Here is a 26,486-nt window from a genome sequence, read left to right as displayed (position 1 = left end):
CAATCAACAAAAACAGGTGAATGAAGGAATGGCAGCCACTCCACTCATGAAAGAGAGTCCTTTCCATTGTTGTTTACAGAAAATTGACGAACAGATGGAGGCACAGCTGCAAGAAACTGAGACTAGGATAAAGGCAAGGAAGAAGAGGCTAGATGAAAAAATTAAAATCATCAAAGAGAAAATGAATCACCTCCTTCAGGAGCAAAAGGCTCTAGAAAAGCGAGTGAAATAGCACTAGGCACTGCAGTCACCCAAGGGGTGGTTCTGCCTGCCCTGCCTTTCCAGTGCAGAGCAGCAGGGGGTGGGTGATGCCTCTGAGTGCCATCCTGATGAGGCCTCTGTCAGAGCTGCTCTCAGGGACTCTTCCTGCTCTGCTGGATCTCAGCTGATGCTCTAGGCAGTGGCATTACTCCTCTGGCCATTTAGCCAGCAGTCATCCGGATGAACTCCTGCTGGCTTCTTCCAGGTGACCTTGTTTCTTGAGGTGTTTTTGCAGGTGAACATGGTCACTCACATAGATTTGGAATATGAGCTACAAGCTGTCTGTATCCCTTGCAAATCTGCTCCTGTCCTTTACTTTCTTCCCAGTCGATGACTCCTGGCTGACGGGCACAAGCTGTAGTCTCTGCTTTGTTCTGTTTGACTTGAGGTGGAAGTGTCGCCATCCTACCTGGCAGCCTGCAGAGAGTTCCAGCAAATGACGGGCAACCAAGAGCCTGGAGGCTGGCATGAGGCCCAGGAACTGAACCATCCAGAGATGCTGCAGGATAAGCACATCCCGAGGAAGGTGCAGAAAAAGAGAATTTCATGGCAGGAGGTAGAACATTAGAATGAGGAGCTGCAAATGTATCTGCAGACCTAGGAGGGGGAAAGGAGTCTTTGGGAGAAGTGGAGCGGTCATTGCTGCAGTCATCCTTCAGTACAAGAAACTGGCTATGAACTCGAGTAAAACCAGCCTTTGGTTTTGACCATTTGGTTTCACAAGTGGACATCCAAAGCAATCCAGTTGAAGAGCTCTGCATGTAGCTGACAGCAGCTTCCTAAGGGCTTGCATTTCAAATGGCAATCTCTCTTGCATTTCAGGGCAATCTCTGCCACACCTTCCTGACATCAACTCATTTCTTGTCTCAGATCTACACCGACTTTGACACTGAAGCTGCTGCAGAAGCAGCAGTGCCATCCCAAGGAGCCTTTGCTCTCCAGCTGAAGAAGTGGAGCCTGAGCCCTTGGTTCACCTCCCGTGCTGACCCAGCTGCTGCTCAGCAACAGGAGATGGCGGGTGACTCCCTGGAGCAGCAGAGTACGTCTGGTATCTTTCTTATCTGAGGGACAGTGAGTTGTGTGTGCGTGTCAGCATAGCTGTACCAAAGGGTTCTGCTCAGTTTAGTGTCACAGAAGTGCTGGCATTGCTCCGAGGCAGCAAGAGAGAGCTCTGGGTGTTCCTGCTGCCTCTGAGGGCAGCTTAGACTGGCTGGAATTTGCCTGGGCTTCCCTTCTCTCTCCCGAAGGCAGAAGCAGGGATTGTTCCTGGATCAGCAGAAGGCTGTGACTGCTTGAGTCCCAGCCACTGGCAGAAGCCCTGCTGAGACCAGTCTCTAGGAGAACACATCAAGCCCTTTGTGATTCTGCAGCACAACCCAATGAATCTGCTTCTTGCCCTTAACAGCTGCCAGTGCTGACTCTCAGATAAGATCTGGTAGGGTTGAGAACACAGCCCAGTGGATTCTGTGTCTACCATCACCTGTTGGGACAAAAAGGGCACTGATCTGCGCCTGGGTGTGGCTGATCTCAAAGCCCATCCTGTTGTGTCCTGAATGGGGGCAACAGCTTGTCCGGGGCTCAGGCTGACTCTGGCTTCTGCCCATCAGTGCCTGTCAGTGCTCATGCTTGGGCTTTGCCAGCCTTGTTGTGGTTGCTGCCCTGCCCCTGAGGGCTGTGGGAATGCAGAGGCTGGAGTCTTCCTTGGCTGGGAGGGTCCCGCTGCTGCCCGGCTGCTGCAGCACGGAGCTGCCTGAGGCCGCAGCCCCTTCTCTGGGCCGGCTTCTGCCTCGCACGGCCTGGACTCACCAGAGGGTCAGCATCTCCTCTGGGCAGCTCTCTGTGTCACAGGGGTGCCTGGGGAGCACTGCTGTCCTCTGTGCCCGTGCCCGCCGTGCCGGGTTGGGAAGATGGGGACGTGTGAGGTGCCGAGAGGGCGAGTGCAATGGGAGCGACTGATCCGCGCTGTCAGGGTGAAGAGAAGCGGCGCGGTTCTTCACGTAGAGCACGGGCAAGGGCGTCTTTGAGCTCAGCCTGCTCATAAAGGGTGAGGGTCCTGATGCTGAAAGCCCTGTGGGGATTGGTTCTAGCATGACCTGCTCTGGTTTACAAACACAGAGGCATTCTTCTGGCAAACTGCTGCAAGGTGGAAAAGATGGGAACACTTGGCAATATTCCTCCTGTTCTGGACTTGACATCTGTTCAGAGGAATTGATTCTACATGTCCAGGTGCATTTAATCTTAGCAAGTAGGAAACCTTTTCTAAATCTCATAGTGTTTATTCCCAAGAAAACAAAGGCACTGTTAGTTCCAGCTCTCCTTAATGTTTCTAGATGACAAACTTACTTGCCTAGGTAGGTATTCTCTTCTGGTCTCAGTCTCCTCTGAATGTATCTCCCTGTGCTTCCCTGTGTGTCTGCTGTCAAGAGGTCTCTCACTTCAAAAGATGCTGGAAATCAGTCTCTGTGCCAGCCACTTGTGCTGTGGGCCTGCTGTTCTTTTCTTGGTGTTCCAGTTGCTGTTCCTGTTGTTGTTAGCCAGCTGTCCACCAAGGGAGGCTCAGAGCTCCAGACAGTGGGGCTGCCTTTTGTATCTCCTAGAAGGTGGGATCTCTGCTTTAAAGTGAACATCTTGCATTTTATTTCCCTCAGGGAGAATGGTGAAGATGGAAAGTCCTATTCTAAAATACATTGAACTGGAAAATATTGGCAGTGGGTGAGTCCAAGCAATGTTAATGGTACAAAACTATGCATCAGGTGTTTTGCTGGTGGAATAGGTATCAAGTGTGAAGTCAGACAAACTGCAAATGTGTTCAGGCACTGGGCTTAGATTGTCAGTGCTGATCAGAATTTCTAGGTGTGCTCAGAAGGCATTGTCAAAGACATCTTCATGCTTCCAGTGTCCTGCAGGCATTTACAGCAGAGATCTCCTGTGTGGGCTGGCTTTCACTGCAAGATCTAAATGGCTTCTCCTTTCTTTGCTTCTGTTTTGTTTCTAGGAGTTTTGGAGACGTTTATAGAGCGCTCGACACTGCCACAGGAGGAGAGGTAAATGTCAACAGCCCCTGCAGATTCTGCTGCACTCAAGGGCTTTCCCCTCTGGTGTGAACTGTGGCTGGAGCTTTGGGCAGAGCTGTGCTGAAAAGGCACAAGAAGCACAGACTGGTGCCAGCCCACAAAACACATTTGGGACTTTGTCCTCCTCAGCTGCTGGAAGGAAGGCACGGAGGGCAGCGGTTCCTTTCAGAGAAGGACGCGCCCACTCGCTCTCCATTGCTAAAACAAAGGTGGTGCCTTCGAGCACCTCACTGCTCTTTGGGGCTACAGCTTCAGAGTCCTGAATTCTCATTTCTGGCTGCCAGCAAATCCATCTGAAAGTTACTGGCAGATCCTTAGCCACCTGCAGTGCTGCACTTGGGAACTGCACATAGGGAGAGATCTGCAAGGCATCCCTGAAAGCCCTAAGCCCTGCCCATATCACAAGATGTATCCACAGAGTATTAAGGCATGGATTACTTCTTCTGAATCCCAAACCAAGCAGCAGAGAGTGTGGTCAGAGGTTTGTGGATGATAACTGAGACACCACTGTTACCAAGTGGTCAAGGCAAAATGTCAGTGCCCCCACATGTCCTGTAACTGGCTCCCAAGGGAGCAGAGAAATGGGCTGTTGGAATGTCAGTTCCTAATTACTGCAGAGCCTAATCACAAGGCAGTTTGGCACAGCTCAGCTGTGTCATTGCAAAATCACTCGCTCCACGTGCCTTGTGGTCTCGTGCCACCAACCTCTCAAATTACTGATTTTCAATGTCATTTTAGGTGGCCATCAAGAAAATACAGCTTCAAGGACTGAGGAAGGAGGAAGTAAAAGTCAACAAACTCATGGTCATGAAGGTGAATAGAAATCCCAACCTGGTTAACTGTTTAGACAGGTGAGTTGTGCTTTTGTCCCATGAATGTTTGTTTACATATTGCAAACATGCAAGGTAAAATCCCACTTTGGTCAGTGGCAGAAAATAAAGCTGTAATTATTGGCTAATTACTATTGCTCTTTTCATCTCCAGTGGATGGGAAGAGATTGCATTTTGTCTGCATGAGTCTTTGCTGGCACATGGTATCTGAAAATTGTTCAAAAACCCGGATGATTTGTGTCTTACTAAATCAATGATCTCTATATTCACAGCCACCACTTTGTTTTAGAGCTTGATTTTTTTCAAGTGTCTTCTTATGTCCAGGTACACTAACAAGGATTTCCCTTGGATTGTTGCCACTGGTTTTCATTGCTATGCATGCCAGGAAGGCTAGGTGCTTTTTTCCAGAAACACCATGCATGACAGGTTTTTTACCTGGGCTGTTTCTAAACTGCACATTTTGCTTGCTGCCCATCTAAGACATCTCCTTTTTTGCAGCTGTGTCTTTCTCCTTGAGACTGCACAGATGGCAAACAATGCACAGCCAAGAGGGAATGTCCATTCCATTTTTTTGTCTTTGTCTCAAAAGGACCTGAAAAGAAGAATCAACCCTTCTTTTCCAAACAGCAACCTAGCCATGAACATTCATCTCCATGCCCTTGTTTCCTTCTTTCAGCTACCTTTTGGGTGAGGAACTGTCCCTGGTTATGGAGTATATGGATGGAGGCACTCTGAGCAATGTCATCAGCCAGACCTACCTGTCGGAAGATGAGATGGCAGCCATCAGTCGGGAGGTCCGCAATCCCATCTGTGTTTCCAGGGGCTTGGGCAGCATTGTCTGGGAAACGGGGGCTCAGAGCTGAAGTGATGTCCTGTGCCAAGCTTTGTTTCTGTGTTGCTGCTATTCTATGGGCAAGTAAAAGCATCTCAAGTGAAAGGCCTGCCAGTGCCCCTGCCACTCCCTGTACTCAGTGCCAGTACTCTTATCTCCTGCTGTTGTATTCTTGCTCTGTCTCTTGTATTTGTATTTGCTGTTCTCCACCTTGCCTCTCTAAACATTTGCCTGGAGTCTGTCTTCACTGCATTCCTTGCCAGTAAAAGCAAAGGAGCTGGTGGCAGGATATGAAATGACCAGCAAAGCAAAAAGACTCATTTCTCACGGTCCTCAGCTGAAAAGGATAGAAGTGCAGTCAAAATGCTCTTTGCTTCTGGGAAGTGACTGGTGTGATACATCCAAGCCTGTGCTGAGGCCAGCAAGAAAATCTTTTCCATGCAGCCTCCCACCCAAAAGTGATCCACTAAACACCAAAGGGAGGCACTTTTCCTTTCAAAACCCCTCCTTTGTCCTCTGCATGGAAAAAGCACGTCCACTGCAGCAGGAGTCACCCTGGCTGGTTTGCAGGGGACAGCCTACACCAGCAGGTGCTGTTGCTCTTTCAAAAGCTGACGTGCCTTTCCTCAGAAAGGTCCTGCTCTGCAAGTGTTGGAGCAGCAAGCTCTTCCTCTCAGTGGCCATTACTGTTCTGCCATTACTCCCCATTCCCCTGGAGAGGGAATCTTTTAGATTCTTTGTTTCCTTTCTTGTGTGATGAAATCACATCACTCATTTTTGCCCTCCTCTTTCTGTTTTCTCTCTCAGTGCCTGCAAGGACTGGATTTTCTTCATTCAAACCACATCATCCACCAAGATGTGAAGAGTAGCAACATCCTTCTCAGAACTGACGGCTCTGTCAAGCTGGGTCAGTATATTCTTGGTCAGGTGCAGCATTCCAGGGATGTGGGTGTGGGGCTGCTTGGCGTGACTGCCAGCTCCCCAGAAATGGTGCTGGTGGCAGTGCAGGGACCCCTGCTGCGAGCTGAGGGCACAGTTGGAATGTGCACAAAGGTATAACGAACCACAAGTAGTCAAGAGTGGCCTTGCTCTGTGTGTGTCCCTTCCAGACAGAGGGAGCTACAATCTAAAGCTTCAGGGGAATGAAGTCCACTGCTGTGAGGAGCGTTAAGAAACCTGGGATTTTTTGGAAGTGGCCAATTCCATACTCCCTTGGCTAAAGCCCCAAGGAAATCGAGCATGGACAGTTCTCCAGGAGATCCAACAGCACATTGTTAGCCTGAGAGTGGGGAATTCTTTTGCTTGGTTTCCTAACTGGAGCTGGCTTTCATGGTTTGTTGTTTTCTCCACAGCTGACTTTGGCCTCTTTGCTCAGCTCACCCCTGAGCAGGGCAGATGGAGCTCCGTGGCCGGCGCTGCTGGGTGGCTGGCGCCTGAAGTGGTGACAGGCCAACCATGTGGCCCCAAAGTGGACATATGGTCTTTGGGAATTGTGGGCATCGAAATGGTGGAACGAGAAGTTCCTTCCTGGAATGCAACTCCTGTCTTGGTAAGGCGCAAATACTCACTGATCCCACTGTCTTTCTCACCTGTCCCATGTTCTGTGTGCCACTGGACAAAATCCCATTGCCATCTGCTGGCACCACTTCCACAAAGGTCCCCTTCTAAAAATGCCCCTGCAGCACATCAGCATCTGCTGTAGCTTTGGTTGTGTCAGAAAGGGAAGTGGCAGTTCAGAAACCTAACCAGTTCAGAAACCTGCCATTTTGGCCTCCAGCCATGCCTGACATTTCCCACTTGTTTTTTGAACAATGTTGGAAGTCTGTTTCTGAAGGACAAGAATTTTTCAGTGGACAGGGTAGACATGTGATAAATATCCTGAGAAATAGAGGTTAGACCTTTCCAGTTTAAATTTCATAGAAAACATAGGAAAAAAGGAAAAAGAAAACTAAACAAAAAACGAAAAGAGAAAAAAACCTACTACCAAAGCAATGCCCAAGCAGTTCCGCTTGCTTTTTCATTTTTTAAACGCAGCTCTTCTCTTCCATTCTGTAGCATCTTTTCCAAATCCTGTGGTCGTTGAAACTTTCAGGCTTTCAAGTCATCTGTACATTGTTCAGTCATGTGTGTGGGTGGCCTGGATAAGTGTAGGATGTGTTTTTCTCTGACTGCAGTTAGAATTGTTTGCCAAACCCTTGGCTGTTTCTTGGTACTTTAACAAGTTGATGAGCTCGCAGGCAGGTGCCTGGGCAGGGATCCAGCGTGGGCAGTTGACACTGGTGCTGTGTTTCTTTACCACAGGAGCAGGGCCATCCCTGGCCTGCACAGTTCTAATGACAGGGAGGGCTCCAGCTCCCCACCATGGCCAGTGGCTGAGCTCAGCTGAGAGTCAGGATAAAACCCTCTTTGTCACCTCTGGTGATGTGGGAAAAGGACAGGAAGCCGCATCAATTATTTGTACACAAGGAGAGTGCATTGCCATTTCTGGCTTTGAAATTCTCCTTTGGGTTAAAGAGGATAATAGCAAAGTCTCTTTGGTCACCATCTATTTCAGCGCCACGAGCACAGAGTTATCATGACAGTGGTGGGCATTTTTATGGAGACTCCAAGGCCTCTTGCCATTTTTATTTTTGTCTATTTGAGATGGATTCTGCAAGTTGAGGTTTGAATAGTTCCAAGTCGGTGTCTTATGTTTCTAAATACCATCTTGCAAAAGCAGAATGAGCTCTCTCCCTCTGACTTGTCAGCGTGTTAGAGCTTGGTTCCACATGAACCACACTGGATAATGATCAGCCAATGTCTTGCCAATCTACACTGTAATTCCTTGGCCTGAGGAGTATCAGAAAGACCTGCTGAGCTCCATGGACACTGTCAGCTGCATGGAAGTGAGCATCCTTGGCCTTGCTGAAGACACTGGAGCTCAGCTTAGGTTAGATGCTCTTGAGCAGGAGAAAGGCTGGAATCGTCAGGTGTTTCCAGAGGCCTGCGTGCCCAGAGGGACTGAGTTCTGGGGAGCAGCTGGATGTTTGTGCACATCATGGAAGGGGACTGCCAGACAGCTCAAGCCTCCCCACAGGCAAACACTCCCCAGCTCTTCTCAGGCAACATTTGCTTTGGGTTTCAAGTTGTTCCCACTTGTCTGTCTGTGAAGATGCCCCTCAAACCACAATGCAAGCCTCTCAGAAGTGGTGTTACATTTGCAGAAATGAAGAAAAGAAGCCCAAACACAAGAAAGTTGCTAAGGCACTGGTTTTTAGGGAGGAACTTAACCCCCTGTGCAATTTCTTCTCACTGGGAAACATGCCTGAAACCTGGGCATGAGGGTGTAAAGGCTACAGAGTCTCTTCTGCTTCTTGTGCAGTGCTGCTGAAACACTCAGTGACCATGTTTCTCTCCTAGCCCAAGCCACATTCTGCCCGTCACCAAGCCAGAGCCTGGTGACGTGGAGAGCCTGCCAGAACCCCCCCTTTGTTTCCTGGCACTTTCTGGGATGGGCCTACCATTCATGCATTGACTTGAGTAGCCAATTGAGCAGAGGGTGACTGTACGGATGGAAGCTCTCCTTCTGATTTGACCATGAAAGGTTTTTTCTTTTCCATGTAAGGAAAGCAGAAATTTTCAGACTGCTGAGAGACAGAGCTGTCGGTTTCTCGGCTGTTTAGGTGACCTGGAAAGGCCCAGGGTGGCCTTGGACAGCCTGGTGCTTCAAAGGACGAGAAGAGACTTCTGATCTTTTCTCGGTCTCGGTGTTTATTAATTGTTTATCTAAAAGATTTTCTTTCAGCCCAACAGAGGTCTGCACAGCAAGCCAGCCATGAGCACACTGCGAGCCCCCGGGGCGGTCACTTATCTTTATACCCAAAGTTACGTATACAATATTTATAATTTTTCCCCAATACCTTCTACCCTTATTAACCAGTGCACTTTTAGTAATAACCAATCCCAAAGTGCCACCCTCACAACAGAAGATGGAGGCCAAGAAGAAGAAGAAGAAGGACAGGACATGCCCCAATTCCTCCATCTTACTTCTTTAGACCCCCCTGTACAGAAATCCTAAACCCTGTGTTTTACACTCTAATTAACTTATCCCTTCACCATTTACCCTAATGGAATCCCCCCATCCTCATACAGGTGTCGTCTTCTGTATAGGATCAAAGTCCTGCCACCAGACACTTCTGGCAACATTCCAGGACTCCCGAGCCCCCCAAGGGTGTTCTCGGCCACTCTGCACCTCCATCCTGAGGTGCTGAGATCCCACATCTCCCCCTTCTGTTTGCACCAGGAAGACCCCTTTTGCTATCCGATTCATAGCGTGTTTTAAACATGCAAATATGCATGGGACGACAAGTATGAGGACTAGGAGAACTATTAAAACATAGAATCCTACCCTTAAAATTCCTCTCCAAATGGGAGAGATGTCAAAGAAGTCTACCAGCTGATTGATCCATGATCCTGTGATCTCGCCAAGCTTATTTATGCTGTCCTTTATATTTTTGATACTTTCATGAATTGACCTTGAATGATCAGAGAGATTCATGCAGCACATCCCTTCAAACTCTTCACATTCATGTCCATGAGTGAGCAATAGATAATCGATCACCGCTCTGTTTTGAAGAGTCGCCTGTCTTACACCACTGATGTCTTTTAACATGTCATCCAATGCGACAGACACAGACCGTGCATGTTTGCTCAACCAACAACCCATGCGGTCGACTTGAGTCAAGGCTACCCCTGATGCTGCTTGAAGTGAGAAGATTGCTATAGCAATACTCGCTTTCTTGTCCCAAGAAAATATTTTATCATTGCAATCTGCCGCATATTGTTCTATTGATCTTTTTTCTTTGCGCTTTTTCTCTCTTAGCGAGTTCAAATCAGGCGACAACATTGAAATTTCCCCAATGCTGCATGGACCTCCCGTGGCATTAGCAGGAATGCCGTGCCAAATTCTGTCCCCGCAAATTAAAAACAAACCCCGTGGCAATTGCACTGGGACTTGGACCGATCCTTTGGTAGTTTTTTCTGTATATTTACAACATGCTGGCGCATTCTTATAGAATTCATGAATGGGAGTCAAATCGACAGTTTTCGCCTTTGTGACATTCGGAGCCTCAAACTGCATGCAGAGTTCCATTGTCATGGACCCAAAAATCTCCAATTCCTGAGGTTCTGTAGAAGCCACAGGAAGTAAATGTGTCCAAGCACACCACTCTTTCACAGGATCTTTAATGACCTGCGAAATGTTAACTGTGGAGCGCCCTGGAACTGGCCATTCGTTCACTGGCAATCCAACCATGCATGCTGAAAATGGTTTTCCTGGCCTCGAATGTGTCAGGCAGATACTATCTAAATTTGCTGCCTGAGCTAAAGTCTCCCATACATTTTGCCTTGGCTGAGTAATAGGTAAATTACCCCCATTGCTTACTGCAATGAATGAAAGAATGATGCACATAAGCATCATGAAACCCATAATTCCGCTTCTGCGTGAAATCATTATTCTGTTTTTCATTCAGGACCTTAACAGAAAATTCCCCAAAGTCTTTAGTTTCTTTTTATTTCTCTTCCGAGTCGTCTTGTGCAGTCTGAGTCTCGACTCCTGTCTGAGTACTCGTCTCTTTGTTTCTTGGATCTTTGTTTCTCGGATCCGCGTTTTCATGTTCTCGCACTCGAAATGGTTTCACGTGTCGTGCCGACACCCACGTCACACCTCGATCTGTGGAGATACAAGAGAAACCCTTGCCCCCCACTAGGTGGCACTGTCACCGGCCTCCCCAGCTCGGATGACAGCATGAGCTCGACTGCCCCTCGTCCTGTCGACTGCCGTGTTCATGATCTGGTTTTGAGATCGTGTCTCCCTGGCTTTTAATTCAGCTGGAAATGGAGCTTGAACACCAGAACGTCACCCTTGAAGGGAAGGGACTGGGTTACAACCAGAGGTACCAAGGCTGAAGAGGGTGTGGGGCCCCGGGATATAGGATCCCGAGCACGGCCCCTCCTCGCCCAAGACGTCACAGGAGATCGGGCCCGCCCCCGCCCGCGCTCTACTCTCTGCGTCTGGGTGCTCTCCGAGCCGCTCCCTGTCTCTCCCGAGCTGACATCACTCTCTCCCCCTTGTTCCACCTCCGAGGTCTCCTCCCTCAGTCTGTCCCTGACTCTGACGCTGTGTCCACTCCTCCCACCGGTGTGTACAGCCGGCCCCCGCCGGCACCCGGGCCCGCCCCGCAATTCGAGCCAACTTTGCCCACGGGTTCTTGCGAGTTTTGCCCGCCGCGCGCGTCTCCGCTATTCTGCCGGCCGGGGCGACCGCCACCCCCGGCGTTGCGCTGACAAAAGCCGCACGGGAACACGTGTCTCCTGTTATCTCTTCACCCGCGCTCCCCACCTGCTCCGCCGCTGCCGCGCCGCGTCCCCCGCGAGGAAGCGCCTCCCCCGATCCCTTCTCTGCCCCCTGCACCCCCCCTTCCGATCCTGACTCCCCTGTACTCTCCGGAGTTTCAGGACGCTTTAGGAGCTTTCTGGGGTTTCTGGGTTTTGGGACCGGGGGTTTTAATATTATTTCCTGCTCTCTTTTCTCGAGAGCCCTTTCCCCCGGCTTCTTGAGGCCAGAGCTATTTTTTTTTTTTTTTTCCGGAGCTTTGCTCCCCCCCTCCTTCTGAGGGTGCCGCAACTTTTCGTTGCTCTCCCAGTCTTTTTGACTGTACCGAAATGCCTTTCTAGCATTACTCCTGCCGGCGAGAGCAGCTTTAACGCTGTCTCGTCTTTTTTTGCCGCTAAGAAATATAAGTGCCTATTGATTTCCTGCCAAAACCCCACTTCGAATAGCAGGCATGTTTCGGCAAGTGGGTAGTTAAGCCTTGCCCACAACAATAGCTGTTTTAATTCTTTCTTTGGGATCCCTTCTGTATATGCTTGAGCCACGCCTTGTAAGGCGGACAAAATTTCCCGTTGTTCCTGGGAGAGTGTGCAATTATGTTCTTATTTTTTGACCTTCTCACCGAATCTGTCGTCAGAGCTGTCCGAAGGCTCCCGTCTCTGTCCAGCAGGTCACGGGAGAAGGATCCCGAGGCGCCTTCCGATTCCGATCCGGACTGCTCTGCTACGAACTGTCTTCGGCAGAAGCTGAGAGATGGAATTCTCAGTGACTGCTGTTTTTTGCAGACTCTTCTGGCCGTTTTTTTGGGTTTTTTTTCTTTTTCTTTTTTCTTCAGGCTTCTCTCCTCAGGAGCTATCAGTGCTCTCCTGGGAACTCGTCCTAGATTGGAGCTGCCCTCTTGGCTTTTCAGCTCTTTAGCTCTTCAGCTCTTCAGGGCTGATGCCCCCCCGAAAGGTTGGTGGGGAGTAGCCCACGCAGCGAACGCCACTTCTCGGTTTCTGTTTCTCCTGGCTGATTTATGACCGGAGATAGCTCAGGGATGCCACTTGTCGATTTCTCGGCTGTTTAGGTGGCCTGAGCCACCAAGGGTGTTCTCGGCCACTCTGCACCTCCATCCTGAGGTGCTGAGATCCCACACTCCATCCTCACAACTGTGGGTCATGTCCCTACTATCAATCATTCCACTTTCACCCTGGGCAATGCCTCCAGAACTCTACCCCGGAATTCCTCCATTGTAAATCAAGTCCCTTCCTCCTCAACAACTGACAAAATGGCAGTGCCCTTTGCCTCACCCTCCAGCAATAATATAACCCCATGGTCAAAGATACTAAGCCCAACTGTCACACCATTTCTAAACCAAATGTTTGTCCTCCAACTTATTCTTCCTCCCTGGAAGACAGTTTGGATTCCCCAGAGCCACTTTTCCCCTCAACCCCAGAAGGTCCCTAGGAAAAGGATTCGGAAGGAAGCAGTTAAGGAAGGAGACTGGAAAAGAGTCTCAAAACCCCTCATTGCCCTCGTATGTTATGAAAGAAGGGGGCAGAATCCCAGGTATCAGCCATTGGTTTACAGGGAAATCAAGGATCTGTGTAGGGCAGCTAAAGACCATAAGAAGGACTTACTTTGTTTTAATGGCCTAATGAGGGCCATGTTTACAGCACATCATAACTCCCTATGATTTAAAATGTATTAGGACCATGATGTTGTCACCTACAGAATACAACCTGTGGGAAGGGGGATGGAAGTTGTTATGGTTTGGGCCTGGCAAAGCCAGAGCCCCCATGAGTATACCCTCTACCTGATATCTGCTGTGAGATGTGAGCAGGAATAAGCAAAGCAGGCTCCAGCTTAAACATAAAGAAAAGTTTATTAACTAAACTACACACAATTACTAAACTACACACACACAAAAAAAGAGAAAAAAAGAAATCACAAGGAGAATGAAAACTACACAGAAACACCTCCCCCTTCCCCCAGATCCCAGTACAATTCATCTCCCAAAATTATCCACACTCGGTCTGGCACCACCCTTTAGAAAATCAAATCTTGAGCTTATGAAGAGTAGACAGAGTCCTTCCTTGTACCATGGACTTCTTGTCACAATTAGCACACCGCCCGGAGTCCTGCTATCTCGTGACATCTCCTTTCCATGCCAAGGTGCTCTCACCACCAGGCATGGGATGAGGCAGAGGCCTGCTTTCAGGGTGGGCCTTTTTAAGGATGCCTCGTCTCGTTCCAAGCAGAGCACACTCTCATCTCTGGGACCTTTGTCCCCCCCATTTCTTCTACACCCCCTGGGGCCGAGGGGTCTCAACACCAAACTCTCCTGGCTCTGAGCCTCCATTTCCCCCTGCAATGCAGCCTCTGTATCACCAGGAAACAGTCCATGGATCTACAACAAAAGAGTCCAGCAAAGTTGCCACTCCATCTTCCCCCATTCCTTCAACATTTCTCTTTCTCTTTGCCAGACCCCCTTAATGGCCTGTTTCTTCCTTCATCTTCCACTCTTATCCCTTTCCTAGGAAAGGTAATGTTCCGTGAAGTTCTCACTATCCACAAGGGTTAAAAGCTCATCCAGGCGGCTGGGCTGCTCGCTGCCCCCCCCTTCTCCTCCCAGCCGTGCTGCCAGCACATGATATCAAGTTTCAAGGTAAAAGTTCCAGCAGAGGCTGCATTCTCTCTCCGTCTCCAAAAAAGGGGAGGGGGGGTAAGCAGGTCGCTCGATGCTCCCCCACCCTTCCACTGAATCCGGGCCTACCGTAGATGGGCCACGTGGCTTTCCCCTCCCCCAGCCCAGCCAGCAACTGGGCCGGGGGAGGGAGACCCAACTCCTTCACGCTGGAAATCCCAAGAGGGCTCTGAAGAACAAGAGCCCTGCTTTTAACTCCTTGGGTTTGTAGTCTCAAGAGGCGGATCCAATGCCCCACTGGTCAAACCAGGTGCTCATCTTAAAATCCGAACACCCATTGGTGACCACAGCAAAAACAACATATCCCAGATGTCCCATTTCTGGTCAAACCACGACAATCTGTTAAACCACTAAGATACTGAACATGCCTGTGTGAAACACAAATGTTAAAGGTGGAAAAACTCAGGAACCTCCTCTTTCTTTTCCAATCAATAAAGAAGTAGCGGACCCTAGCCCAGGCCCCCATCTCAACCAAACCAAACCAAACCAAACCACCCTGCTGTGGCCTGAGTCCCTTCCCCCCTCCCCAGGCTGCCCCCTCCCCCCACCATTGGCCCCATTCTAACCAAAACAAACCCCAACAGCTACCAAAAAGGAAAACAAAAGAGGCTACAAAACCCTACCCAGAACAAAGCCAGCCACAGCTAATAAAATCTTACCATCAAGTCCCCTCCCCACAAGACAATTAAAATCAAAAACCCCCAGAACCTACAACCCACACAAAATAACCCTACAAGTAAATTTAAAAACAAAACCCCACCAAAATCAACCATAACCATAAAACAAACCCTATCACAACCCAAACACAACTTCAACCACAAGCTACTGATAGGTCAGGTGTTAATCCTTTTAATACTTCAATCCTACCTTGAGTAAAAGAAAAACAAAATACAAGCATATAAAAAACAATTAAAAACCATCTAAGTCAGTAAAGAAGAAATTAAATCCAAAAAAAAAAAAAAAGGAAAAGATACTTTATCTTTAAAACTAAAATCCTCTTATAAATTATAAGGAAAAAACTCTTTTTCAATAAAAAAAAAAACCTATAAAAAATTCAAATTCATACCAAAGAAAAACCTCCATGCTAACATAAAAAAACTGTTTAAATAACTGTACTTTCATAAAAATTTAAACAGGGGGGAAAATGTAATCCAGTACGCCCAAGAGAAGATCGCTATTCCCAGAGATAAAAATATTTTTTAAAAGAAATAATAAAAACACTTACCTTTAAACAACTCATATTTAAAACTATACCTCATAAGTCAACATGGCCCATCAACAAGTTGTAAAACAGCTTGTAGCAAAAAACAACTTCACAGTAGCGAAGTTCCCCAGACAACTGTTATCCATGACAAAATTAAGGACCACAAAAAAAAAATTTCATCGTGTAAAAAAACTCTGTTAAATTAACAAGAAAACCATCTCTCCCTAAAACTAAAAAAAGACAAATCTAGAAATAGTAAACTACTAGAAATTTTCAGTTTAGTTTCTTTACATTGTCAGGTTAAAAAAAAAGAAAAGTTGTAAAGAAAAAACTGTGTTCTAGAGAATTTATTTTAATTCTTACTTATTTTTTATGTTATCTGATTTTAATAAAATTTTCTTTATACCCTTTTAAATTTTCAGCATACTTTACCTTACTCTTAATCCAATCTCACAACAAAATAAATAAATAAATAAATAATTACCCGATACTAAAACACACCACACTCATCAATACAATAATTAAGAAATCTCAAGATTAGAAAAATCTTAAATTATGAAACCAAAACCACTACGATGTCATAATAAACCTTCTGCCAAAGTTTCTCTGATATACTAAAATACCCAGTAAAGGCTGTTTAGTTCTATTGAGCTCCTCAGAATCTCTTGTTCTTACTTCTCCAGGGAGTCCAACTCAGAGGACAAACAAATGCAATTCCTTTGAAATGTCACCTTGAAAAAAGCGTTTGGGGGATGAGGGTCAGGGCTTGTGTGTCCTGCTTGGCCCAGCCCAGGCAGGGCTTTCCCAGCCACATTCCACACTCCATTTCCCAGCTGGAGCCGCTGGTGCCTCTGAGTTGTGCTGCCCCAGCCCCAGGGACGCTCTCCTTGTCTGCCCATTCCCCCACGGTCTCTGGGCAGGGATGGCCTCAGTGGGGGCTGCTGACATCCTCAGCAACTTGGAGGCTGCTGCTGAATTTTCCTGCTCCAGAGGCTTGTTCAGCCTTCAGCTCTTGAGTGCAGGAATTCAGTGTCCCAGGGCTCATTACCATTCAGAACACCTTAACAACCAAAGCCTCTGGGAATAATTTGATTTCAGTTTCCAAATCTTGTGTGGTTAAAAAGAGAGATTTCAGAAGTGCATTCAACTGAATATGTTCTATTTAAAAATACTGTGAGAAAACATTTTGTAGGACCTGTTTAGTTGTTTTTTGTTTTTTTTTCCCTGCTAATAGCAATCTCCACTTGACATTGAAACCAAGTACCTCCTCATGCAGTTTGAAGATATAAAAATCAACACCACTCATGGCTGACCTGACAATCAATCAGACTGTGTCCCTATCCCCACCCCACCATTTCCCCCATCCCAGCCCTGGCACTCAGAGCAGCCTTGTGCAAATCTGAGCTCCCTCCAGCCCAGGCTGCACCTGCAGCTTTCAGCTCCTTGGTTCCAGCTCCCACCTGCTTTCCTTGGAGAAGGAGCTGCTCGAGACACAGAGAGATGTTCATTTATTGTCAACCAACAAAGCCAGGGGAAGGCACAGCTCCATCAAATGCAAAAGTCAGTCTTGTCCCTGGATCTACCCCGCACCTGATCCCCACAGCCTCTCCTGTTTCCTTCATTCCTCCTTTGCCAGGGACTTGCTGGGACAAAGGAGCTCTGCTCTGGCTATGGAGGAAGGTGGAAGTGCCACCACTGGAGCGGGAAGCACAGCTCATCAGGGTTTCTGTCCTTTGGGGGTCAGGAACTGATGAGACTCAGAGGCACAGAAAGTTTCTCTTCTTGGCCAAACAGACCACAGTTGAACAGGACAGAATTTAATAACAATAACGCTCTTCCCTGAGCTATGTGCAATGTCCCAGCAGCATCTGATGAGTCCACCATCCCCAAGTGATTTCCATACTAAAATTAATTTCAGACAAACATGGTTCTGTGGTAGATATAAACACAATTAAATTCTTGTATCAGGATGCTTGTCCTGGAGTGGGGGCAAAACAGCTCCAACAATTCCTGATTTGGAAAGCTGTCAGTGGTGGATGGAGAAGGGAGGTCAGGCTGATTTTGGTGTTGAGGAAATGCTGAAAGCAGTCTGACTCATTTCATCTCCTCCTGTCCTGGCTGATCTCCCCTCCTTCCCCTTCCACCCATTGGCTTTTGTCTCCCACCAGACTCCCTGTCAAGAGCCTGACTCTGTTTTCTCCATCCCCTCCTCGCTGGCACTGCCAGGCTGGGATGAGGAGCCCCTCAGCCTTCCCTGCTCCGGGCTGGACAAGCCCAGCTCCCTCAGCCTCTGCTCACAGCCCAAGGGCTCCAGCCCCACCTTGGAGGCCCTTCCCAGACCCTGCTCCAGCTGCCAGACATCTTTCCTGCCCTGGCCAACCCAACCCAGGCCACAGTGACCTGGATAACCCACATCCTTGATGTCCTGGTCACACAGCCCTGGCCCCTTGTCCCCATGTCAGGCTCTGGGGTGGATCCTGGGGAACATCCTTTGGTGGAGGCTGTGGCTCCAGGTGGGCCGGGGGGATCCATGGGGACAGGGACCCTGCTGGGCATGAACAGCATTGGACTTGTTGGGAGAAACTGTGAGGGGGAGCTGGGGCGGAGTGACCAACCCAGTGACCTGACACAGCCCTGCTGGGATGTCACACAGCCCCTCTGGGATGACACAGCCTGCTCTGTGATGTTACAGCCTGCTCTGTGATGTCAAACCTCTGCCCTGTGATGTCACAGCCCATTTTCTAATGTCACACAGCTGGTCTCTGATGTCACGGCCAACTCTGTGATGTCATATTCTGATCTGTGATGTCAGACCTCTGCCCTTTGATGTCACAGATGGCTCTGTGATGTCACAGGGGCAGTATATGATGTCATAGCTGCTCAAACACCTCACATAACCCGCTCTGTGATGTCAAAGCCCACTCTGTGACCTCATGTTACCAGATGATGAATTGTCTCCACCAGGTGAGCTGACACCTGGACCTTGTTCTCCAAAACCCCAGGCCTTTGGAAGCCACACAATGCCCATTGTGTGAGAAGGGGAACTGGAAGTTCACCAGCCTCAGTGTCCTGCCAGCTCAGCCAGGTGTCACAGACATCTTTTCATTAAAATCCTTTCATTAAGATTTTTCCTGCTGAAGCTGAGAAGTTTCAGCAACAAATATAAACATTCGTTATCTGCTGCTGTGCAGTGCAACAGGTGGATCTGTGATTGGTCTCCTGTGGATGTTTGGATTTACTGGCCACTCACGGCAGAGCTGGCTCCCGCTCACTCTCTGAGACACAGATCTTTGTTATTCATTCTTTTTGTTCTATTCTTAGCTTAGCTAGCCTTCTGAGAACCTTTCTCTTCTATTTCTTTTAGTATAGTTATAATGTAGTGTATATATCATAAAAAATTAAATCAAGCCTTCTGATCATGGATCAACGTTCTCGCTGCTCTCTTCACCTGCAACCCTTGTGACCAATGTCACAGCCAGTGCCACTGGAACATTGGGATCCACGACCACCAGGGACCACCAAAGAGACCTCCAGGACAGAAGAATGCATGGGTTAATGGGAGGGGAAATATGTGAATGATTTTGTGGAAATGATTATCATATTTATGTTGAGTCTGGGAAAATCAATGAATATGTGTGTAATATACAGAATATAAACGGAAACTTCCCTGTACTCAGCATGCACAGCTTTGGGAGGAGCTATCCCCCGTGCATCCAGCTGAATAAAGAATATTACTTCTTAATGCTACATTGGGGTTAAGGAGTTTTCTGTTTTACCAAATTTTTGGTAACACTCCCACTGCCAAGGAAAGTTCTGTCTGCTGCTGTTCACAAACAGAGAAGTACTGGTGGCAGATGTGGGGCTCAGAGGCTGCCTGGGGCACAGTGACCATGAAATAATCAGGTTTTCAATGCTCTGTGAAAGAAGGAGGGGCAGCAAACAAACTTCTGCACTGGAATTAGGAAGGGCAGACTTTGGCCTGTTTAGGATGCTGATTTGGGGAGTACTGAATCAGGTACTGATTTTTTGAAGGGAAACAGCCCTTAAAAACCAAGGAGTCAGGAAGAATGGACACATTTCAAGAACGTAATCTTAAGGGGGAAGTAGCAGTCTGTCCCAGTGTGCCAAAATATGATCTAGTGAGGAAAAGGACTGTCCTGGCTTCCCATGCAGCTTTTCTGGGAACTCAGGAGAAGAAAGGACCAGAATTGCAGGAAGTGTATAAGGATGTCATTAGGTTATTAAGAAAGTGAAGCTGAGAGGTGAAAGCTCAATTAGAGTTTAACCTGGAGGCTTGTCTAAAAAGAATGAAAAATGTTTTTATAAAAAAATTTATAGCAACAGGAGGGAGAAGGAGAGAGAATAACGTAGCTGAAAATAAGAAAAAGACAAAGCTACTTAATATCTTGTTTGTCAATTTTCAGTATTTGTACAAGTTGCCCTCAGGACGAGTGTTCTCCAGAGCTGGTGGATGGGCACAGGGAGCAGAACAGCCTTTCTAATCTAGGAGGGAGCAGTTGGTGACCTGCTGAGCCACTCAGATGCTCACAGGTGTATGGGACAGGATGGGATCCATCTCAGGGGGATGACGGAGCTGTGGATGAGCTCCCCAAGCTGCTCTCCATCATTTACCATCAGTCCTGGCTCAGCAAGGAGGTCCCAGAGCACTGGAGGTGCCAGTGTGAGCCCATCCCCAAGAAGGGCTGGAAGGAGGAGCTGGGGAACTCCAGGCCTGTCAGCCTGACCTGGGTGCCCGGCAAGGTTATGGAACAGAACACCTTGAGTGCCATCCCAGGGCGCCCACAGGATGGCCGAGGGATCAGAGCCAGCCAGTGTGGATTTCAATATCTGCATTGATGATCTGCATGAGGGGACTGAGTCCAGCATCAGCAAATTTGCAGATGACACCAAGCTGGGTGTGAGTGTGGATCTGCTGGAGGGTAGGAGGGCTCTGCAGAGGGACCTGGACAGGCTGGATCCAGAACCCAAATCCAACACAGTGAGGTTTAACAAGTCCAAGTGCTGGGCCCTGCATGTTGGCCACAACAACCCCTGCAGTGCTACAGGCTGGGGACAGAGTGGCTGGATGGCAGCCAGGCAGAAAGGGACCTGCAGGGACTGATGGACAGCAGGCTGGACATGAGGCAGCAGTGTGCCCAGGGGGCCAAGAAGGCCAATGGCTCCTGGCCTGCATCAGGAATGGTGTGGCCAGCAGGAGCAGGGCAGTGATTGTTCCCATGTGCTCAGCACTGCTTGGGCAGCACCTCGAGTGCTGTGTCCAGTCCCCCAATTTAGGAAGGCCATGGAGGGGCTGGAGCACGTCCAGAGAAGGGCAACTATTGAAGTGAAGGGGAGACGACATTCCTTTAATGCATCGAACTCCGATTTATTGATCGATCAGTCACTTTAAATAACAGTGCTAATTAACTTCATGCATATTCCAAAATCCAGGTTCACGATAGGCTAACAGAGAAAACTCTAACCACTCCCTTTGTTTTACAATTCCTATAATTGTTTCTTAAAAACAAAACCAGTGTTCCCACTATGATATGAAAGGTTCCCAAAACTTCCATATCTGTTCCCAGGGTGCCATCTTTTCCCAGAGAGGGTGTTTTGCTTGTTATGGGAAGACTGTCTGAGAACCTTATTGTTTATAAAGTGATGCATGAGAGAGCCTAATTGTTTATAGAAATCAGCCTGGGAACTGCTTTTGGAACTGCTTCGCAACTACCTTTTATTGCTCTCTCAACTGTATGCCTTCATGGCCTTTTTCTTTAAGCCATGCTTGAACTAAACTCTCCACAGGAAACAAGGCTGGGAAGGGGTCTGGAACACAAGCTACCAACTCCTGTGAAGAGCAGCTGAGGGACCTGCAGTTGTTTATCCTGGAGAAGAGGAGGCTCAGGGGAGACAAGGCAGTGTCAGGGCACGGACTGGACTTGATGATCTCCAAGGTCTTTTCCAACATCGCTGATTCTGTGACTCTCTGGAACCACCCTTGGAGCAGTTGCAGGAGGAGCCCTGGGCCTCCTCTTCAGAAGCTCCAGCAGCCCAGGTCCCTCAGCTTCTCCTGCCAGCCCCAAAGCCCATCCTGTCAGTCCTGCAGAGCCTCTGCAGCCCCTCCTCACGGCCCAGAACAGGGAGCCCCAGAGCCAGACACAGCAGCCCAGATGTGCCCCCATGGCCTGGGGTGCCTCTGGCAAGGGAGCAGCACCAGGCACTGCAGGAGCCTGCAGACAATTCCTGCAGCACTTGTAGGACGATCCTGCTGCCCAAGGGACGTTCCCATGGTGCCAAGTCAGGAACTGCAATGGGGAGTGGGGCCAGAGAGGAAAGGGCAAACAGAGATGGGCTGTTTGCAGGCGAGAGGACAGCAATGGGCAATAGGAGGGAATCTAGATCAGGGACAAATAAAGAAAGCCAAGGTGAAGCCAGGGAAATACTCAGGGCAGTTTGGGGGTGGCTGCCAGGCAGCCCTGGCTCTGAGCAACAGCGCCTGCAGTGGCACAGGAAACTCCCAGCTGATGGGAACAAACTTTCTGGCTGACTGCAGATGCCAGGACAAAGCTGGGTGGTTTCCCTGGTGTCCCCCAGCCCTTGCTGGCCCCAGGGACTGATGGCATTTGTGCTCCCTCAGGTTCATGTCCCCACACCAACAGCATGGGGGTGCTCCCCCTGCTCTGTGCAATGCAAACAGGGGCTGCTGAGCCAGTGCTGTCGTGTCTGTGCCTGCAAGGATGGGGCACCTGTGTGAGCTGGGGGAGAGGCCAGGGCTGCAGAGGGGGGATGTTGTTGGCAGCTGCATGAGGACGCTCTGGGACGCTGCCCTGGGCTGTGCAGCGCACTGGGGATGGATCAGCCCCTGCTCTGCTGCTCCTTCCCATCTGCCCCAGGGCCCTTGCAGAGCCCCAGCCATGCTGTTTGCCCCCGGCCTGCCCGTGGCCAGCCTGGGGCTGCTCACGGGGCTTTTCTGTGCTGAGCATTGGCCTGGTTCTTGAGAGAGCCTGGGCAAGGAGCCTGGAGTCCCCAGGCCCTGGGCTGAGGCGTCAGCGCTGCCCCAGCAGTGCCCATGGCCTGTCCCTGCTGCAGCCCCGGCACTGCCACCCCCAGGGCTGTGCCCGGCCCTGAGAGCACTCAGGCCCTACAGCAACACCAGGGCCACCAGGGCAGCGGGGCAGGGCCACAGCAGCAGCACTGGCAACACCAAGTGCTGCTGCTGCTGCTGCTGGGCACAGCTGCTGTGCCAGTACTTATCTGCCCCAGCTCTGCACACAGACATTGCCGCTGCAGCTCCAGAGAAGGAACAAAAAGGCATCTCTGCAGAAAACTTGGCTGGGAGATCCTTTAGTTTCTTTAAAAACCCACCAAGGGAATAGCTTCTCATTGGCACAGTCTGTGACCACAGGGAAGGTGGAGAGAAATAAAATGAGAAATAGCAGAAAAAGTGACATTTCTCTGTGTAAATTTAAAAAAAATGAAAACAACAGTAAAGAACCTCCAAAATGAAACCAAAAAGAGTATCAAAGATGGCTTTTATTACAAGTGAGTAGCACAAATTGGCCAGACGGTTAATGTTTGTGACACCATCCCGTCATCAGTCTCCACAGTGCAGCCTTGAGCTCCTGGTTCCTCAGGCTGTAGATGAGGGGGTTCAGGGCTGGAGGCACCACCGAGTACAGAACTGACAGGGCCAGATCCAGGGATGGGGAGGACATGGAGGGGGGCTTCAGGTATGTAAAAAATGAAGTGCTGATGAACAGGGTGACCACAGCCAGGTGAGGGAGGCAGGTGGAAAAGGCTTTGTGCCGTCCCTGGTCAGAGGGGATCCTCAGCACAGCCCTGAAGATCTGCACATAGGAGAAAACAATGAACACAAAACAGCCAAAAGCTAAACACACACTAACAGCAATTAGCCCAAGTTCCCTGAAGTTGGACTGTGAGCAAGAGAGCTTGAGGATCTGGGGGATTTCACTGAAGAACTGGTCCAGGGCATTGCCATGGCACAGGGGCAGGGAAAATGTATTGGCTATGTGCATGAGAGCATTGAGAAAGGCACTGGCCCAGGCAGCTGCTGCCATGTGGGCACAAGCTCTGCTGCCCAGGACGGTCCCGTAGTGCAGGGGTTTGCAGATGGACACGTAGCGGTCATAGCACATGATGGTCAGGAGGCAAAGCTCTGCTGAGATGAAGAAGAAAATCAGGAAGACCTGAGCAGCACATCCTGAGTAGGAGATGTCCCTCGTGTCCCAGAGGGAATTGTGCATGGCTTTGGAGACAGTGGTGCAGATGGAGCCCAGGTCGCTGAGGGCCAGGTTGAGAAGGAAGAAGAACATGGGCATGTGCAGGTGTGCAGGTGCAGGCTACGGCGCTGATGATGAGGCCGTTGCCCAGGAGGGCAGCCAGGGAAATGCCCAGCAAGAGGCAGAAGTGCAGGAGCTGCAGCTGCCCCGTGTCTGCCAATGCCAGCAGGAGGAAGTGCCTGATGGAGCTGCTGTTAGTCATTTGCTGTGTCTTGGCATGGGGATCTGTAAAAAAAGTACTCATAGAATACTTGGGTTTGGAGAGGACTTTAAATATTCCAGCACAGCCTGGGGGCACTTTCCCCCCACTGCCTGCCCGGGGCTCTGCTGCCTGGAGCTGTCCCTTCCAGCAGCTGCTTCCCTGTGCCCAGGGCTGGGCCCTGCCAGTGCTGCCAGAGCCCAGCCCAGCCCTGGGGGCTCAGCTCTGCTTTGCAGACCCCTCCCAGCTCTGGCACTGCCCAGGGGCAGCTCTGGCTCTGCAAGCTCTGATGGCAACGTCAGAGCAACCCTGAGGAGACTGGAAAAGTGACAAAGATGCTGCCTGTGAGGGGCCCTGTGCTGATTTTCGTCAGCGTCTTGTTTATTCACATCTGAGATAACTTTTTTTTTTCTAAATGTGAACTGAGAGATTAATATCTGTGTGCAACTTCCCATCCAGGTAACCCAGAGTAGTAGAATAAAAAGCATGATTTTCTCTTCTATGCAGCCCCTGCCTTGCTGTGCTCCGTGCATATTCTATTTGCAAATGTTCGGCAGTTTAATGCCGTGCTGGGAGCAGTCCTGAACAATGCAGCATCCACCCCACACAAGGAGAACACTTCCAAGCCTGACCAGCTGTCTCCTCCCACCCAGATCTTGTCCCCCCAGGCTGGGAGCAGCTGCCAGGGCTGGCTGAGAGCTGCCCCAGCACAGCGCCCTGGGCTGCATGACCCTGCTCTGCACAATAGCCCTGGGCACCCCTGGCTGCTCTGCACAAGAGACAATCAGAGAATGTACGCACAGGGTCTGTAGGCATTGGGATGTTCCAGCTGCAGGAGATGGCTCCAGGAGCTGCAGATGCATTATCCTGCAGCCAGAGGTTCCTGTGCCAAGGGCTGGCAGTGATTCTGCCCCAGGCACTTCTGAGCACCTTCCCAGCCCTGACTGATTGAAGCTCTCTGTGCCTCTGTGCTGTGCCCAGGGTGGCTGCAGGCAGTGCCCCAGCCCTGCTGGGCTGGCAGAAGAGCTGCTCATCAAGAGAAATGTGCTTTTGAAGCTCCTCTTGGTTACCAGGAGCTGCCTTTCTGCCAGGAGCCCAGCCCAGCTCAGCAGCACAGACACAGCACAAGGATTTAAATGAGCATCAGGGGCTTTGTGGTCAGGCCCTGAACATCAGTCCCTGAGAGGGAGCTGAAGAAACCTCTCCAGAACTCCAAGTCAGAATCCAACTCCAAACTTTCTTGGACTTTTAATGGGTCCCACTGAGGAGTACAAATGAGAAAGTGTCCCCAGGCCCCAGGCAGAGCAGAGTACCGGAGGCAGTGATGACAGGTGGGGACAAAGAGAAGCCAAGTCTTGGTGCCCTGGGGCACAGCAGGGTCTGTGCCACCAAGGGCTGTGAGGAGACACCTTGTCCTGAGGCACTGGGGCCTCCTGGCACAGCCCCAGCCAGGCTGGGCACTGTCAGCGCCTTGTCCTACCCTCAGCATCCCCCCCAGCCCACATCCCAGTGGCCTCAAGGATCTGCTGGAAGGAGTCCCTGGGGAGCCTTGCTCAGGAATGGCCCTGGGGGCTCCTTCATGCTCCCAGGGACTGCAGGTTTTTGAAAGAACTTTGGGTTTGGCTTTTGCCTTGGAGTCTCTGAGAGGTTTGTGCAATCATGGCCTCCAATTATCTGCAGTAATTATTCCCTGGAGAGGCTTTGTCAGTAACACCACTCAGTGGGGCTCATTAATACTTCAGGGTACTTCAGTTATTTTAAGGTACTTGGTGTTTTCCTTTTGATACACACCGTGTGAGAGGTTTTACAATCATGGCCCCAATTATCTGCTTTAATGAGTCCCTGGGGAGCTTTGTACTGACACTCAGTGGGGCTCATTAATGCCTTGATATACTCAAGGTTTTTAAGGTACTTTATGGATTTAAGTATACTTTTAAGTACTTTTAAGGAATTTCGTTCCAAAATAGAGTGTCTGAGAGGTTTTTGTGCCATCCTGACCTCCAGTTCTCTCCTCCAAGGAGTCCATGAGGAGCCTGTGTTGGGTATCTTCCCTCTTTCTGTTTTACAACAAAGACAAAACTGAAAGAATTTTGTAAGACTTTCTAAAAGCATCTAAACAAACATGAGACAATTACCAATACAACAACAACTAGGAAAATTAAATGTCCTGTTTTAAATAGACATCATCCAACCCTTTTATCCCTTGGATTGGAAAAGTTTATTGAACCAGTCTTTGTTTTCCACTTGAAGCTTCTTGAACTCTTCATTCAGTACTTGAATGCTCTTGTTGATTGACTCGCTGCGGCTGGAGAGGTTCATGCAACACATCCCTCAGAGTCTACACAGCCATGCCCATGTGCCCAGAATAAAAATTCTATCGCTGTTCTGCAAGGTGGCGTGTTTGATGGTCTTTATGTCTGAGAGCAGGCCACGCAATGTGAGGGAGTAGCATTGGTTTGCTTACTTAACAGGCACCCAAGATGTTCTGATTGTCCTAAAGCTTTAGCTGCAGCCACCCAAGGTAGTCCAAATTGGGGGTGCTACCCTCCAGTACCTGTATTAAAGCTTTCAAAGCCATCTCTTTGATATCATCCAATACTTCTCTAGGGATACCTGCTGCTTGGTCATCTGGTAGGCTGTATTGTCCTTCTCCAGCTAGATGGTTGATTGTCAATTCCGTCCTTGCCTCATTATTAGCATACTCCTTGCTATTAGCATAATAAACAC

General features: G+C 49.3%; 1 protein-coding gene across 1 annotated transcript; it reads right to left on the bottom strand.

Annotated features, from left to right (window-relative positions):
- Positions 1-10,695: 10,695 nt before the first annotated feature.
- LOC131096354 (olfactory receptor 14A16-like) lies at positions 10,696-23,524 on the bottom strand. The gene is made up of 4 exons (XM_058044694.1): positions 22,845-23,524; positions 11,990-12,113; positions 11,174-11,317; positions 10,696-10,707 (listed from the first exon to the last, which is right to left on the bottom strand). Exons 1-4 carry the CDS (start codon positions 23,522-23,524, stop codon positions 10,696-10,698), a joined length of 960 nt encoding a protein of 319 aa, XP_057900677.1.
- Positions 23,525-26,486: the final 2,962 nt, after the last annotated feature.

Source organism: Melospiza georgiana, unplaced genomic scaffold, assembly GCF_028018845.1.
Source record: "Melospiza georgiana isolate bMelGeo1 unplaced genomic scaffold, bMelGeo1.pri scaffold_29, whole genome shotgun sequence".
Lineage (NCBI taxonomy): Eukaryota > Metazoa > Chordata > Aves > Passeriformes > Passerellidae > Melospiza > Melospiza georgiana.
Note: the sequence above shows the minus strand (reverse complement) of the source record. Positions and strands in the feature narration are given on the sequence as shown.

What these genes read in the sequence shown, in the direction of transcription:
- LOC131096354 (XM_058044694.1), bottom strand. Translation starts at nt 23,524, where the DNA reads ATGCACAATTCCCTCTGGGACACGAGGGACATCTCCTACTCAGGATGT. An exon ending in TGGAGACTGATGACGGGATG is followed by an intron (nt 12,114 to 22,844) that starts GTGTCACAAACA and finishes TCCATCTCTCAG; the next exon opens with CTTCTGCCGAAGACAGTTCG. An exon ending in CAGCTCTGACGACAGATTCG is followed by an intron (nt 11,318 to 11,989) that starts GTGAGAAGGTCA and finishes GGCTTTTGTCAG; the next exon opens with CGCAACGCCGGGGGTGGCGG.